The sequence below is a fragment of the Polyodon spathula genome, chromosome 3 (assembly GCF_017654505.1).
Source record: "Polyodon spathula isolate WHYD16114869_AA chromosome 3, ASM1765450v1, whole genome shotgun sequence".
NCBI classification, from domain to species: domain Eukaryota; kingdom Metazoa; phylum Chordata; class Actinopteri; order Acipenseriformes; family Polyodontidae; genus Polyodon; species Polyodon spathula.
The window spans coordinates 93,363,859-93,380,074 of record NC_054536.1 but is presented as its reverse complement, the minus strand read 5'-3'; the positions used below and the strand labels follow the sequence as shown (position 1 = coordinate 93,380,074).

General features: G+C 40.2%; 2 protein-coding genes across 2 annotated transcripts in view; one reads left to right on the top strand and one right to left on the bottom strand.

Moving 5' to 3' along the window:
- The window catches only part of LOC121313669 (protein NDRG1-like), a 28,832-nt gene extending 26,292 nt beyond the window's left edge, over nucleotides 1-2,540 (top strand). Inside the window, exons 15-16 of the mRNA XM_041246446.1 lie at nucleotides 255-306; nucleotides 2,175-2,540. Of these exons, the coding sequence (XP_041102380.1) occupies nucleotides 255-306; nucleotides 2,175-2,437 (315 nt within the window). The 3' untranslated portion in view covers nucleotides 2,438-2,540. The remainder of the gene's footprint in view (nucleotides 1-254; nucleotides 307-2,174) is intronic.
- A 1,058-nt stretch (nucleotides 2,541-3,598) lies between these two features.
- LOC121313668 (CCN family member 4-like) overlaps nucleotides 3,599-16,216 on the bottom strand; it is a 16,475-nt gene continuing 3,857 nt past the window's right edge. Inside the window, exons 2-5 of the mRNA XM_041246445.1 lie at nucleotides 12,569-12,845; nucleotides 11,037-11,291; nucleotides 8,190-8,380; nucleotides 3,599-6,661 (exon numbers count right to left, since the gene is read on the bottom strand). Coding sequence (XP_041102379.1) covers nucleotides 6,362-6,661; nucleotides 8,190-8,380; nucleotides 11,037-11,291; nucleotides 12,569-12,845 — 1,023 coding nt within the window. The 3' untranslated portion in view covers nucleotides 3,599-6,361. The remainder of the gene's footprint in view (nucleotides 6,662-8,189; nucleotides 8,381-11,036; nucleotides 11,292-12,568; nucleotides 12,846-16,216) is intronic.

The window sequence follows — 16,216 nt, the reverse complement described above, 5'->3', positions numbered from 1 at the left end:
GGCATAAATTCTGTGATGGGATAATCTACAACAGCATAACACTTCTGTTAAGATTATAGACATGCAGTGAACTGTAAGTATTTAAAATATTATTTTTGAGTTTGTAGGTTTTTACTTGCAACTCTGAATCAACATATTTACTGCACCAGTACTACTGTACTTCTATGCAAGTGTAAATGCACGAGATGGTCAGTCTGTTTTTAATAAATGGTTGCCGCAGATATTTACAGGATATTGTTGTTTCTCTTTTGCAGCCTGCAAGACTTACAGAAGCCTTTAAGTACTTCATACAGGGCATGGGCTACAGTGAGTACTTGAAACTTCCCTAAGAAAAGTGTATGCTATTATTAATATTAGTGATTTTACCCCAATTTGGAATCGACCAGTTTATTTTATTTTTTTTATTAATCTCTGTTCACCGCTGCAACCCCCTGGCAACTTGGAATGGTGGCTGACACACGTGTCCTCCACGTGTCCCTGCTTAGCCGTCTTTCTTTGCACTGCGGATCCACAGTGAAGCCATTAGACCTATAGTGCTGGAGGACAACATAGATCTGAATGGCTCCACAGCAGACCCGCAGGCACTCTCAGCCACAGGAGTCGATCTCTGTGCGCCGTGAACTATGGATTGCCCTGCTGACCTAAGCCCACCCTATCCGGGCGGCGCTCGGCCAATTGTGCTCTGCCCCCTGAGAACTCCTGGTCATGGTCGACAATGACGTGCCTGGATTCGAACCCGCGATCTCCAGGCTATAGGGCGCATCCTGCACTTCCCGCGTAACGCCTAATTGTGTGCAATTGTTAATGTTTCGCAGAGGCTTTTATCTAAAGTGACTTGCAGAGACTAGGGGGTGAACTACATCACAGCTGCTGCTGCTGCAGAGTTACTTACAACAGGACTTCGGTGTTGCTTCTCATATGAAGGCCAGAGCACAAGGAGGTTAAACGACTTGCTTAGGGTCACACGTAGTAAGTCAGTGGCTGAGCTGGGGATTGAACCTGGAACCTCCTGGTAACAAGACCCTTTAACCACTGTACCACCGAGCCTCCCTCTTAATAGTTGACTGTGTGTTCCAAGAAAGTTAAACTTGACACCCAGGATTACCCAGCTGAGACCTATAACTAATATCTGTTTTATATGCTTGATGGACTGGGTGGTATTTATATCAATAGTTGCAACATCCCTGTTACAAATAGTTGACCTATTCTGTGTTTTCATGAAAAAATGTACTGGTCTGTAAGGTTTATTGTTTTCTTAAGGTAATGCATTTAAAAGCTCACATACATAAGCAGTGATTTGTACCTTATCTGAATAGCAGTATCACTCAGAAAGACCTTCATGGCATCATCTGACTTTCTAAGCACTTGCAGTGACATGAAATATTGAAACTACTCCTTTTTTGTCTTAATCGTGAATTTATCAAACCTCAAGTTGGCAGTAATTTATCTGCAACAAATCTGATTAATAATTGGCACTACATTGTTACAATTAGTAGTAGTAGTGTACAAGTGAACAGAATTTACAGAGCTGTTGAAAGGTAACTTACTGAATTCTTTGTCCCGCACAGCCTCCCGAGTTATGCTTTAGTGATCAATTTGGCTTTGTTTTCCCTAGTACACAATAGCTATGAGATGACCTGTTCTGCTCCCCGTGAACTTTTGTTTGAGGAATTTGTTTATGCTATGGTGGTGGGACTTGTTTTTAACATTTTTGGTGTGGAGAATGCCAGCCATTGATTTAAAAACTGCTAAGAATTTTCATTTGAAAGTATCCAGGAATAGGGGGCTCGTGATCATCTGTTAGTAACAGATGTATGTTATGCATAACCCATGTTACGGGGGAACACAAATATTGCAAGATGACCCAAATACTTTCTGTATTAGCAACCACAATCCATAAACTACTTTATGTATTTGAACTACATGCTTTTGTGCTGCTGCCACCTGGTGGTGAAATAATATAACCACAAGGCTCAGATGCAACGTGATCCTAGAGTACTAACCAAGACTTACTTTTTTTTACACCTGTTCGCTTCCACATTCATGTTGTGAATTTTAAATAATTTTTGGTTTCTATAGTGCATATATCTCTGTTTAAATATATTGTATTAACATTTTTTTTCTGCACTTCCCTTTATTTATTTATTTATTTATTTATTTATTTATTTTTTTAGTGCCCTCTGCCAGTATGACCAGACTTGTCAGGTCGCGCACTGCTTCTGGCTCCAGTGTGACATCTATGGAAGGGAACAGGAGCCGAGCACATACCAGTGAAGGCACGAGGAGCCGCTCTCACACTGGAGAGGGCAGTAGGAACCGCACCCACACCTCGGACGGCTCTCGCAGCCGCTCACACACTGACACCAACATCGAATCCAACTCCTCCCATGCAACTGCGGATCCGACTGTCCCCAAGGCCATGGAGCTGTCCTGTTAAACCACGTCCACATCCTGCAAAAAAAAACCCACGAAAACCCTGCTATCCGTGCTCCACCGCTGCTTATCATGAAATGATGAAAACCATGTAAGAAAAAAAAAAAAAAAAAAAAAAAAAAAAAAAAAATTACAATAATTCTCATCACAAACTGATTATATATAAGGAGAAGTGAAGTGGTTTAATTTTGTTCAGTTTCATACCAGTTTTAACATCGACATATTTACACTTCATGAAAATTAACCCTCTAGCTGTCTTTAAATTAACGAATAAAAAAATAATGAAAGAGTCGACAAATGTATCATTGACCCGTAAAGTAACAATTGCAGTCTTCAAGGAAGAAAAAACATATTTGTCTCCGAACCCACACGAAGACCTGTATTCACGTTTCTGACGTTTAATTTTCTTTAACTTTTTATTTTTTTTCTTCTGATTAGACTCGTAACTTTCTTTTATAGATTTAATTGCTTATTTTTATTACTTTCTAGCTGTTGAGATAGTAACTGCATTTCATTGTTAACTCAGATCTCCTTGTTTTTGTAGAAACCCTGCTTTTTCAGCAGTGGGGTGTGCTTCTGACAATCTGCAACTACTTTCTTGGTGGAATTGAGATTGATTTAATGCTTTTGAAGCTTGGTTATCTTTGTAAATGGGTAAAAAATGAGGCTTGGTGTTTTGCAGTGGTTTGGGCCATTTGGATCAAAATGATGGCAAATGTCCTCAGCTATACTTCACTGTTTCCAATGTTTGGTAACCTGAGTTTTTTAATTACTTTTTTTGTTTGTTTTTATTATCAATTGCATAACAGAATGTTAATGTCTTTGTAGTTCATAAGCTTTCAAGTCCAGTTTGCTGTAGATTTTTAATGCTGTTGTCATTGTAACGTTCTTCGTAGAAATTGCATTTTTAAAGCTTTTCTTGTTGTAAATAAAAAAATAAACACTTGGGAAATGATTAATGTACTGCCACTTTGTAAATTTACATTGTTCTATGCAAGTTTTTTTTCCCAACAGAACAAAGTGCCATTGATCCCAATATTTGCATTTGGAAGATTGGTGTAAAAGAGCAATGTTTCATATTTGATAATTCTAGCACATACTACGAGGTGAGCCGACTGCTTACTGAAAGCTTAAATCAATAGTTATAATTTTATTGAAATATTAAGTTTGCTTCATAGAAAAAATAAAATGGACCTTGTAAAGCTACAAAATTTGTAGCAGGAGAAAATAAATCAGTTTTCCTAATGACAAACGTGTATTTATTTAAAAATAAAATGTTTAACTTTGCAAATACTGTTTCTTTCAGTTGTGTTTTTAAATTTTTTTAAATTACCTTTTACAATGAAAATGGTGATTTTTCAGGATTCGGCTCATTTTGGTATTATTTCCAAACAGGCCCTGGTCTAGAAGGAAATGATTGAACTGTAATTAAACTGGCATTGCAGGGAGGTGTACATGTGGAATATCCCAATCATTTTAACCAACCATCAAGCCTAGGGAATAATGCAAACAAGAATGAGCGACTTCATTTCAAATGCTCATTTATTTATTTATATTGACTTTATATAGTATTAAATATACTTTTCATAAAGCATTCTTTATATACTATGTATCCCTGATTTTTGGAAAACAAATATCTTGGATTACAGTTAAGCATTCTACTGGCTGTGTATTATGCATAAACATACAGTATAATTAAAACTAGAACTTTAAACACTTCAGATGGTCTGGTTTCTGAGATGCTGAAAACATTGTGGCTAAGGGGAAAAGTTTAACAGTAAAAATGTATTTACCATTCATCTACATAGATGGGCTACTGTATCCATCAATAATTCTGCCTTAAATATTTTTTGAGCTAAAACAATTTTAGCCTGTGATCACATGCTGTGTGAGAGTGGAACTTATCCAATAGACAGGTGTTTTCAGAACTGTATCTTTACTACGTTCTTTCTGAGTACTGTATATGTCAAAATCGACCATTTGTATTTATACACAAAAGGGACAAAGAGACTTTTTTCAAAAAGCAATTATAGGGCAGTGATTTGTACAAACAGATGTGTGGATCATAATGCAGAGGTGGCATTAACAATACTTTAATTTTATATAAAATGAACTGTGACACTTAAAGCACGTATAAAAGAATAGCTGGAGTCTGTGGTTTAAAACAAACTGGTCCATAAATGCTAATGAAAAAGTAGTGTGTAGGAGCTGAGATACTGTAGTATGAACTTTAAACTAGAAAAAAAGTGCCTATGATATATTAAGTATGCAAATTTCCCTTTGACTGAAGACCAGATAACATGTGGTCCCAAGTACAGTATTACAAACAGACCAGCCTGTCAAACTGACACCAATGCTTTACTGTAATGTGACACACATCACAAATGTTATTTCATTGAATATAAAACAGCAAAATTGCATAGGAAAGAGAGGGACTGTATATCCATCAACCCTTGCCATACTAATACTATTTCTTCCACAACTGCTGAGTGTTAAGCCCAGTATACGAGAATAAACAAGGACGACTGTCTCCCGGTGCCCCTCACTCCTGTATTTTACATTCCAGTGTTACCGGAAACCGCTTGCCTTTAGCCAATCCCGGAGAATTGTTTGTGCAAGTGATCTTGCATGGAATAAATCATCTACTAAAACAGAAAAAGACTGACTGTTTCTATACAACCTATCACAGTGAGATGACTTAAAACGTCTCTTTAAAAATATTTGGTATGGTGGGATTAACAGGGCTAAACAGTTGTCACCATGGCAAATAATTTTTTTTATATTTTTTAAAATCATTTTCTCACTTAACTCATGTTGCCACATTTTTTAGTTTCTGGTGAGTTTTGGTTTTCTTATTTTACAATCAAAATTACTCTTTTACAAAATCGTATACATTGACTCAAAAGATGGGGTGTCCATGGGTTCCTTTTTCAGCTTCAACAGAACGTTTATATTCACAGAGGCCTGTAAGTAAATGGTGTTTGTGTATGGGCTGTACTGTGGCTAATTTAAACACTAGCAGTAAAATGTTAAATTAACTATGCACAAAAGGCACCCTCTGGTGGACAAACACTATACAACTTTAAACCTTGGGTGGTTTTAACAAACCTGTATATTGTATATGTAATTATGCATATGTGCACATAACCAACCGGCTGCAGCCCACACCCCTCTATAATTGCTCTCGGTACTCAAAATGTGGCTTACAATAATACGTGGAGGAAATGTCTTTATTCCATTGACCTAAACAGTGGGAGATCTAAATTCCGCTAGCATTTACTTACTTTTAATGACAAAAAAACTACACTTAAGAAAACCAGACACACACTGCTGGAGACGCTGGTTTTGTCAAAGCCCTCTTCTTTTAAATTATTTGACTATTAACGGTTCAGATCAATTGAATAGTCCCTACGTGAAGTAAAGATCATTGAAGATTTATGTAAACAAATAATTTTGGTGTTACCTATTGGAACACATGCTGTCATTAAAAGTTCAATGTGTGTGGAATGTCTACAGCATAAACACACTGTTAGGGTAAAGGAAATAAGAAGAGTAGCAAGAGCACTAGCATGAGTGGGCCCATAACTGGTTTGCTACATAGTACCAACAGGCAATACCTAAAGCAGTTACTCTGTCCTGCCTAGGACAACGTCATTAACATCGTTCCATAATACTAATGCACCCCTTCGAATAGGAACAGGTCAGTTTTAGATATATCCTCCCCCCTTTTTAGAATAAAGAGGTTTCTTTACAATCTCTCCAGGATTTAACCAGCAATGTGAAAAAACAATAATTTAAACCTTATATACAGTAAGTGTATCCCAGTTCTAGGGGTCAACAGCTAGAGTTGTCTTTCACTACTGCAGGGCTAATCTGATGGATTTCACTCAGATGGCTGGGCGGGTTTAACATCGCAAACCTCTTCTTCTTAGTTTCCAATTTCAGAGCGATCATAATAGTGCTCCAAGTCTGCAAAAATGTCATTGGGGTTTTTACAGCTCAAGTTGCAAAAGCAAGCATTGATCCACATCACTGGCCAGGAAAACAAGGCTCCATTGGGGCACTCGAACTGGACCTCGACAGTCTTTGACTTGTATGGAATGCAGCACCGGTTGTCTGTGCAGACCCCACAGTACTTTGGCCTGTATGTCTTTTTACTGATGCACCCTGATATGGTCAAGTTCTTCGGTTCATCCTCTCTGTACACATTCAGACATTTCTTCTCAGGCTGTAAGGCAACAAGAAACAATGGAGGATGTACATAGTTAACCAATCTGTATTTAAATATAAATTTAAAATTTAATTCAATGTGCATTTCATACTGAGCAGGGAATAATCTAAGGTTGCAATATAATAAACAATCGACGCGCTGGAAAAGATGAGGCACTGCTGTGTGTCACTTCACTGTCCTCGCCATGACTGTTACCCTGTTTATTAAAGATGAGGCACTGCTGTGTGTCACTTCACTGTCCTCGCCATGACTGTTACCCTGTTTATTAAAGATGAGGCACTGCTGTGTGTCACTTCACTGTCCTCGCCATGACTGTTACCCTGTTTATTAAAGATGAGGCACTGCTGTGTGTCACTTCACTGTCCTCGCCATGACTGTTACCCTGTTTATTAAAGATGAGGCACTGCTGTGTGTCACTTCACTGTCCTCGCCATGACTGTTACCCTGTTTATTAAAGATGAGGCACTGCTGTGTGTCACTTCACTGTCCTCGCCATGACTGTTACCCTGTTTATTAAAGATGAGGCACTGCTGTGTGTCACTTCACTGTCCTCGCCATGACTGTTACCCTGTTTATTAAAGATGAGGCACTGCTGTGTGTCACTTCACTGTCCTCGCCATGACTGTTACCCTGTTTATTAAAGATGAGGCACTGCTGTGTGTCACTTCACTGTCCTCGCCATGACTGTTACCCTGTTTATTAAAGATGAGGCACTGCTGTGTGTCACTTCACTGTCCTCGCCATGACTGTTACCCTGTTTATTAAAGATGAGGCACTGCTGTGTGTCACTTCACTGTCCTCGCCATGACTGTTACCCTGTTTATTAAAGATGAGGCACTGCTGTGTGTCACTTCACTGTCCTCGCCATGACTGTTACCCTGTTTATTAAAGATGAGGCACTGCTGTGTGTCACTTCACTGTCCTCGCCATGACTGTTACCCTGTTTATTAAAGATGAGGCACTGCTGTGTGTCACTTCACTGTCCTCGCCATGACTGTTACCCTGTTTATTAAAGATGAGGCACTGCTGTGTGTCACTTCACTGTCCTCGCCATGACTGTTACCCTGTTTATTAAAGATGAGGCACTGCTGTGTGTCACTTCACTGTCCTCGCCATGACTGTTACCCTGTTTATTAAAGATGAGGCACTGCTGTGTGTCACTTCACTGTCCTCGCCATGACTGTTACCCTGTTTATTAAAGATGAGGCACTGCTGTGTGTCACTTCACTGTCCTCGCCATGACTGTTACCCTGTTTATTAAACATATACATCACAAATAAACCAAAACAATTTTCTTTGTTTCAATTCTTAATTGTATTTCTTGTTTTTTATTGCCTTGTCAGGCTTGTGGTTTGCTGTGTGGTTTACAGTCTATAAAATTACGCGTGTGATTTTCCATCCTGTTGAATTCAATGTGTTTCAACACCGTATCTTAACGTCTAATAGAGAAGGTTCAGTATTACTGAATAATAATTTGAATGCAAAAATAACACATTGTACCGTACCCTTGTGGCTCAATCCTTACCTTGATGTGCCTGGTGATGTCGACCTCACAGGGTCGGATGTTGCACAGCCGCCTCTCATTCACCAGCTCGCACTGGTCATTGGCGTTCGTCACTCTCATCGAGAGGCCTGTTCCACACGTTTTTGAGCATAGGCTCCAGGGAGTGGTCTGTGATACACAGTTCTTATGCCAAACCTCGCTTTCATCTGCATCTAATTAATCACAGGGAGTACAATGAAAACGCTTGCTCTATAAAAACAACAGCTCTGGAAATTTATAATGGCACATATTGGTAAAATGCCAAGATAGCAAAATGCTAAAACACGAATGGTGGTTTCTTTACATTAACTTATTAGGAGAGTTAATATAACAAAATGCTTCAACCTGATATAAACACATAATATCCAGATATTTGTTTAATTTCAAGTTATTATTAATATAATGCCATTAAAGAAAATAGTGGACAAAAGTGAAAAAGATTGCTGGGACGAACACAGGATTTTCATGTTCGGATATTCGCTCATAATTTAAATATTTTTTTGGATATTCGTTAGTTTTCAATAAGTAATAAAAGCCATTATGTTGCTCAGAACACAGTCAGAGACAGCATAGCAGCATAGCAGCATAGCAGCTGGGGGGGGGGGGGGGGGGGGGGGGGGGGGGCATGGCCCCTGTGTGTGCGCCTTTATTTTACAGCAGGACGCTACACTATGTAACACATTAAAGCAGAAAAATATCCCAGGAGTATAGAATACGTTGTGTGCATCGCCTTCAAAATCACACACCAAGTTAAGTGGCCTCCACCTGTGTTAAATTGCAGTGATTCACATGATTTCAGGATAAATTCAGCAGGTCCTGTAGGTTCCCTCTGTTGGGTAGTGCATTTCAATGCAAAGACTCAACCATGAGCACCAAGGTGCTTTCAAAAGAACTCCGGGACAAAGTTGTTGAAAGGCACAGATCAGGGGATGGATATATAAAAATATCAAAGGCCTTGAATATCCCTTGGAGCACGGTCAAGACGATTATTAAGAGGTGGAAGGTGTATGGCACCACCAAGACTCTGCCTAGATCAGGCGGTCCCTCCAAACTGGAGCAAGAAAGAGACTGATTAGAGATGCTACCAAGAGGCCAATGGCAACTTTGCAAGAGTTACGGGCTTTTATGGCCAAAACTGGTCAAAGTGTACATGTGACAACAATATCCCAAGCACTCCACAAATCTGGCCTGTATGGTAGGGTGGCAAGAAGGAAGCCATTACTCAAGAAAAAAACCTTGAATCCCATTTGAAGTATGCAAAAAAATAACACTCAGGAGCCATGTGGCAAAAAGTTTTGTGGTCTGATGAAATTAAAATGGAACTTTTTGGCCTAAATGCAAAGCATTATTTTTGGTGCAAACCCAACACAGCACATCACCCAAAGAACACCATCCCTACTGTGAAGCATGGTGGTGGCAGCATCATGTTATCAGGATGTTTCTCATCAGCAGGGACCGGGACACTTGTCAGCATAGAAGGGAAAATGAAAGGAGCAAAGTACAGAGAAGGCCTTGAGGAAAACCTGCTGCCCTCTACAAGAAAGCTGAAACTGGGACGGAAGTTCACCTTTCAGCAAGACAACGACCCAAATCACACAGCCAGAGCTACACTGGAGTGGCTAAGGAACAAAAAGGTAAATGTTCTTGAGTGGCACAGTCAGAGCCCCGACCTTAATCCAATCGAAAATTTGTGGCATCAACGCTCCCCAAGGAACTTGACAGAGCTTGAACAGTTTTGTAAAGAAGAATGGTCAAATATTGCCAAATCTAGGTGTGCAAAGTTGGTAGAGACCTATCTCAACAGACTCACAGCTGTAATTGCTGCCAAAGGTGCTTCCACCAAGTATTAACTCAGGGGGCTGGAGACTTATCCAATTATGATCTTTCAGTTTTGTATTTTTAATATATCATTTTTTTCTCAATAAAAACTTTTTTCCCCTTAACAGTGTAGAGTATGGTGTGTAGACAAGTGGAAAAAAAATCCTCATTAAATGCACGAAACTCTGAGGCACTGATGTGAAACAATGTCAAAGGGGTGTAGACTTTTTATAGGCACTGTATATATACATTTTTAGAAATTGCAAAACAGTTTGTGTGATATCTAGGAGTTTGAAAAATGCATATATGCATTATAAAATAGACATAGTTAGGAAACTTAATATGGTACAATTGTGCACACAGTAACTAAAGGAGGTATTATATATCAGGGATGGAAATAAGACTCCCATTATAACAGTTTGATCCATTTTTGGTAGTACTATGAGTTTAATAATTCTCACCAAAGCTTGTTACTTCTTACTATATATATATATGTGTGTGTGTGTGTGTGTGTGTGTGTGTGTGTGTGTGTGTGTGTGTGTGTGTGTGTGTGTGTATGGGGGGTTATACAGTGTACACACACACACACACACACACACACACACACACACACACACACACACACACACACACACACACACACACACGTCTTTAGAGCTTGGTTGAATCCTGCAAGAGGACTTCATTATTGAACTATCAATAGGCAACAAACAGTGTGTATGTTGTATGTTGTACTGTCCTTAATTGTTACTTCCTTTGTTTTGTGCATCAAAAAATCCTCTATATTTTCACATAATCGTCATTTTTTCTCATTTGTTGTAATTATCATTTCAAAGTGAATAGAGGTTGCCGAAAAGTGCTAAACACTGAAGCAGTGTTCTCTGGAGTATTACACTTCACATAAGCAGTAACAGCAAATATGTACTGTGCACCAATAATTTGACTCAATTAAAGCAGTTAAACGTCACATGAAGATACACAATGCCTGGACAGGTTTGTTAACAGACTTACCTAAGGAGACGTGCCGGGGGGATGTCTTCCTGACTTTCTTAGACTCGTCACAGATCCATTGCTCACAGCACTTCCCAGGGACTTTAACCCTCTTGGGGTTCTGACACCAGACGAGGGGCGGGCGAGAGTCTCTGCACACAGGCATGCACCCAATGGCCCCGTTGACACACATGCACTTGTACTTGCAGTTGGGCTGGAAGCTCTGCCCGTTTCGATAAATCACTCCGTTATCCTCACACCCGACCCCGACCACATCTGTACAGTCAAACACAGGAACAATGCCCGTCAAGGCTGCCCGGAATCCAAGAATACCTGCCAAGCACGAATTCTACTCCTGGCAGACTGACTGCAGGCTTTTATGGGTTGTTATGCTTTTGCTGCTGTCTGATTGATGCCTATTCACTTTTGGGAGGCTTCAAAAAGGATGATCCCTGGAGCCAGCATTACATGTCTGACATCAACACCAGTGCAATAGGAAATCCTGGTGGAGGAAAAACACTGAAGACTCATAAACAACAGCAAAGCGACACCTTGGTAGCTTCCCACCACTACTAATTCTATCTTTTTGAAAGCTGAGTCCAATATTAGCATGCAGTAGATAACTGCTAGTCTCATGTAATGAAAATCAACTTGTTAGTTGTGGTGCAATGTAAAAGCCAATTAGAACCTTATAACTCACAAGTGGACCAAATTCTAGGGAGGTGCATTCAAAATGCATTTTGCATTACTGGTCATTACACTGTAGCAGTAGATTATCTTTAAAAAAAAAAAAAAAAAAAAAAAACCCCAAAAACACCTTTATGTTTTATTCAAAGTGTGGCAGTGCGATTGCCCTGCACAGTGGTAAATTAGTGTTGGTGTGGTTTATATGTGGGAATGGGTTTATTTTGTGTCGTTTTGGGACTTGATTAGTTTGATTGTTTTATTGTTTACAGACGGGCGCTCGATTGAGACTTGCTGCCTGCTATGCTTGGTTGAGGGAAGGGCAGCAAGTGATTGGCTGTGCTGGTCTTCAATCAGCAGGTGGGCGGGTCTCAACCGAGTGTCCGTCAGTTTAAAAACATCCGCGGGAGATAGCTCGGGGCTGCTGCAAGGCCTGCCGTTTTCACGGCACCTTTGATTTATAGTTTGGGGTATTGTGTTTTATTTTGCACTTTTTGTACGGTTTTCTGTATCTGTCCTCTGTGCGTTACCATCGCTGGTAACGTCACATGACCGCCTTTATTTTACTTTCATTTGCTGTTTGTGGTGTGAATAAAACCCGCACGCCTGTGCCGGCGTTTCAACACCACGTCTGTCTCTCTGTACGCGTGAACAGCGGCTACCCACACGCGTGACACGAACAAGACCCTGTCACTCAAAGCTATAATCTTCAAAATTCCTATTTACTACAAAAGTTTGCAGGAGCTAAGTTCACAACTCTAAAGGGTTAATAAATAAATTCAGATATATGGATAGACAGAAACAGTGGCAGATGCATAATATATAAATAATGTCAATGTAGTAGCACAAAAATATAAGATCTCACTTACGTGCACACACTCCTACTTCGTACCTAGGCTTGTCCATGCTATAGTCACAGTACAATCCCTTGTGGAAGTCGCAGGTGTCGGCCTCGTTGCATTTCTCCCCCACCTGCTTGGCGCAGGCTTTGCAGCAGTCGCAGCCGTCCTGCACCAGACTGACCCCTGCGGAGCAGCGCGGTGGGATCTTTGGACACTTGCATGGCCACTTGCAGTACTCTGTTCGGTTAAACTGCTCGGTTACTGCGGTCACGGGGGGCATGGCAGTCGAATTCTGGGCACGTGCCTGCAAATAAAATGAAAACAAATCTTAAAAAGTGCCATTAGTTTAACCCTGTTCCGTTTAAATAAAAAGTGTTGCACAAAATATCAACCTGTTTCACATTTAAAATAACTACAGCTTTTCTTCCCACAAGGATTCGATTTTTTATGATTTCATTATCACTAAATCAATATCGATCTGAATGTATAAATTATTTCACTTCTTGTTTTTTTTTTTTGCTTCTTTATGTCACTATTGTGTACTACAGTATTTTTGTAAAATGGAATGACTTGGCACAGTGAAAACATTAGATTATTATCATAACCCTGGTTCCCTGAAAGAGGAATATTAATCATTATAAAGGGTAATTCTCTTTAAGACACCAGAACCTGAAACCAAAGACTTCTCGTCAAAGCAGTGTAACATGGCTGCTGCTCCGACCCTCAGAGCACAAAGGAGCTGCGATGCCATTTTCCTTTGAGGATTAAGAACATAAGAAAGTTTAAAAACACAGTGCACTCAGTACAGACATCGTGCACTCAGTACAGACACAGTGCACTCAGTACAGACACAGCACACTCAGTACAGACACAGTGCACTCCATACAGACACTCGATACAGACACTCAGCACAGACACAGTACGCTCGATACAGACACAGTGCAGTTGATACAGACACTCGATACAGACACTCGGTACAGACGCAGTGCACTCGATACAGACACAGTGCACTCTGTACAGACACTCAGCACAGACACAGTGCACTCGGTACTGACACTCAGTATAGACACAGTGCACTCTGTACAGACACTCGGCACAGACACAGTGCACTCTGTACAGACACTCGGCACAGACACAGTGCACTCGGTACAGACACTTGGTACAGACACAGTGCACTCGGTACAGACACTCGGTACTGACACAGTGCACTCGGTACTGACACAGTGCACTCGACACAAACACTCGGTACAGACACAGTGCACTCGGCACTGAACAGTAACCTCGGTCCCGGTACTGGTACCGGGAGCAGGAGCAACAGTGCTGCAGTTACCGTTAGTGATGTATTAACAGGGATGCCCACCTGTAGAACAACCACTAGCTAGCCTTCCAGTTAGTACAGACACGAGACTGGAAGAAGCCTGCTTATAAAACAAGCCTTTGTAATACTGTGCTGATAGCTACACTAATACACCATCAAGTAGCTAAAGTAGGCAACATTGCTTGGTAGCTGCTTGGTTTCATTTCAATCCTTACTGTAAGAAAGAGAGACAGAAACACAATATTAATATATTATAATAACATGAAATAATACACAGTATATTACACACATCACCAGAACACAAGGCAAACACAGTTGAACAAGAAATATACATTTCTTTCTTTCTTTTTTTTTTAAACTCCAGTGGAGTAGAAGATTGCACAGCCAACTGAGCGCTAAGGATGGCACAGGAGCTGCAAGCTTCCAGTGGGGCAATAGGCCATGGCAGGACTTTAATATCAGCGCTCTCTCAAGTATTCAGGCTCAGCAGAAAAGGAAAATGGTTTTGTTGTCAAGGTGCGCAGCTCCTTTATGCTCTCGGGGGCGGAGCAGCACCCACGACACACAGCACTGATGAGAAGTCTTTGGTATAAAGTTTCAGGTTCAGGTGCCTTAAAGAGAAACACCCATTTCTAATGGTTAATATTCTATACTTGAAAGGGAACTGTGATAAGAGTACATCTCTTTCAACAAAAGTGCACATTATATCATTGAAATAGGGGTATAAATCCAACCAAAAATGAACCTAGACCTAGCTGGTCTGAATCCAGCTAAGCTTAGCAGTGGCTCCAAAGCATTTGCATCTGGTAGCTGACAAGATGCCAAAGTGAAAAGAATTGTAAGCAACAGTTCCCACCAAACAAGCAACTGTTAGCCCAAGACTGACAGAGGTGAAGAAGCTGAACACACCCCACAGTCTACTTCACTATGTCCTTTCTGTGGGAAAATATGAGAGCACTGCATTCCCCAGCAAAGACCAATCACATAATCAGTAAAATTCAACACAGTGCACATTAAAGCTCTGCAATATTATACTATGGAGAAAGTCTTCTAAGCTGAAGAAGCAAACAAGCTTAGCGCTCGTTAAACTACGAACCATCCCAGCAAGATTACATCAATCATGTGGCAAGGTGTTTATACTTTCTACATTGTCAGCAGGGATTCTCACTGTCTGAAGGTCAGACGTAATCAATATCCTGTGAAAAATATCTGTCTGTGAAGGGGTGGATTGGTAGGGGTAAGAAGCATTCTTTAAAAGCACACTGTATAGTTTAAAAACTATTTTTATTGGTGTACTGGTCATGAGCTTTAGAAAAATCTGGAGTCACCCTAACTCTGGCTGATCTACTGTATGTTACACATATGCTGATCAAGTGTGTAATAATCTTTATTTTTATATAGCACCTTTCATAGTGGACTGCCATCACAAAGCACTTTACAAGATAGGAGACTAGGGTGTGCGAACTATGCCTCAGCTGCAGAGTCACTTACAACAATGCCTCACCTGAAAGATGGAGCACAAGGAGGTTAAGTGACTTGCTCAGGGTCAGAGACTGAGCTTGGATTTGAACCAGGGATCTCCTGGTTACAAGCATGTTTCTTTAACCACAGACATTTTTTATTTAATTTTAAGAGAAAGATTGCATGCATTCATTTACTGCCAAAAATTACATTGGCTATGTTCGCACAAGCCTTTCACATTGTGAATTCCTGACCTTGAGTGTCGTACATTCATCATAGAAAACCTTCCAAGAATGTTATGCTTGACATGCAGAATAGCTTCAAGCAACTCTCGTACTGCTGATAATGTTTCCATCTCACCCAAAGTTGGTATTATATGAATAATACACTGCTTTTTTTCCTTATGCTAATAATGAAAAGGGGCTTCAGATGGAACGTATCACACTGCCAGGATACTTTTGCAACACAATGGCTCACTCACTATTGTCACACGTCACCCTCAAACCCCTTCTCCCTTGTATAAGGTCTTGGCTCTTTTTAAATGGAGCCAAGACCTTATACAAGCAGCCAAAGTAACTGGTCCTTCGATCGAACCAACTTTATTTCTCGATGTGAACTGCATACCGTGTTCAAGAGACCAGAGGAAGAAAAGTAACTATTAAGAGCAATAATATTATCGTAAAACTCTATATTGGTTTAGAAAAGGTTAAACCAGCTACAAGCAGAAATATTATTGCAGAAACCTGTATTAGCCTAAATGAGAGACTCAGTGAACTATAAAACACTGACATAATTCAATAACCTTGACGGAGCCTCTTGGAATGCACATGCATCTATGTTTCTTATCAGCAGTTGCAACTTATAACTTTAGGGCCCCTCGCTTTTAAGTCTTATCT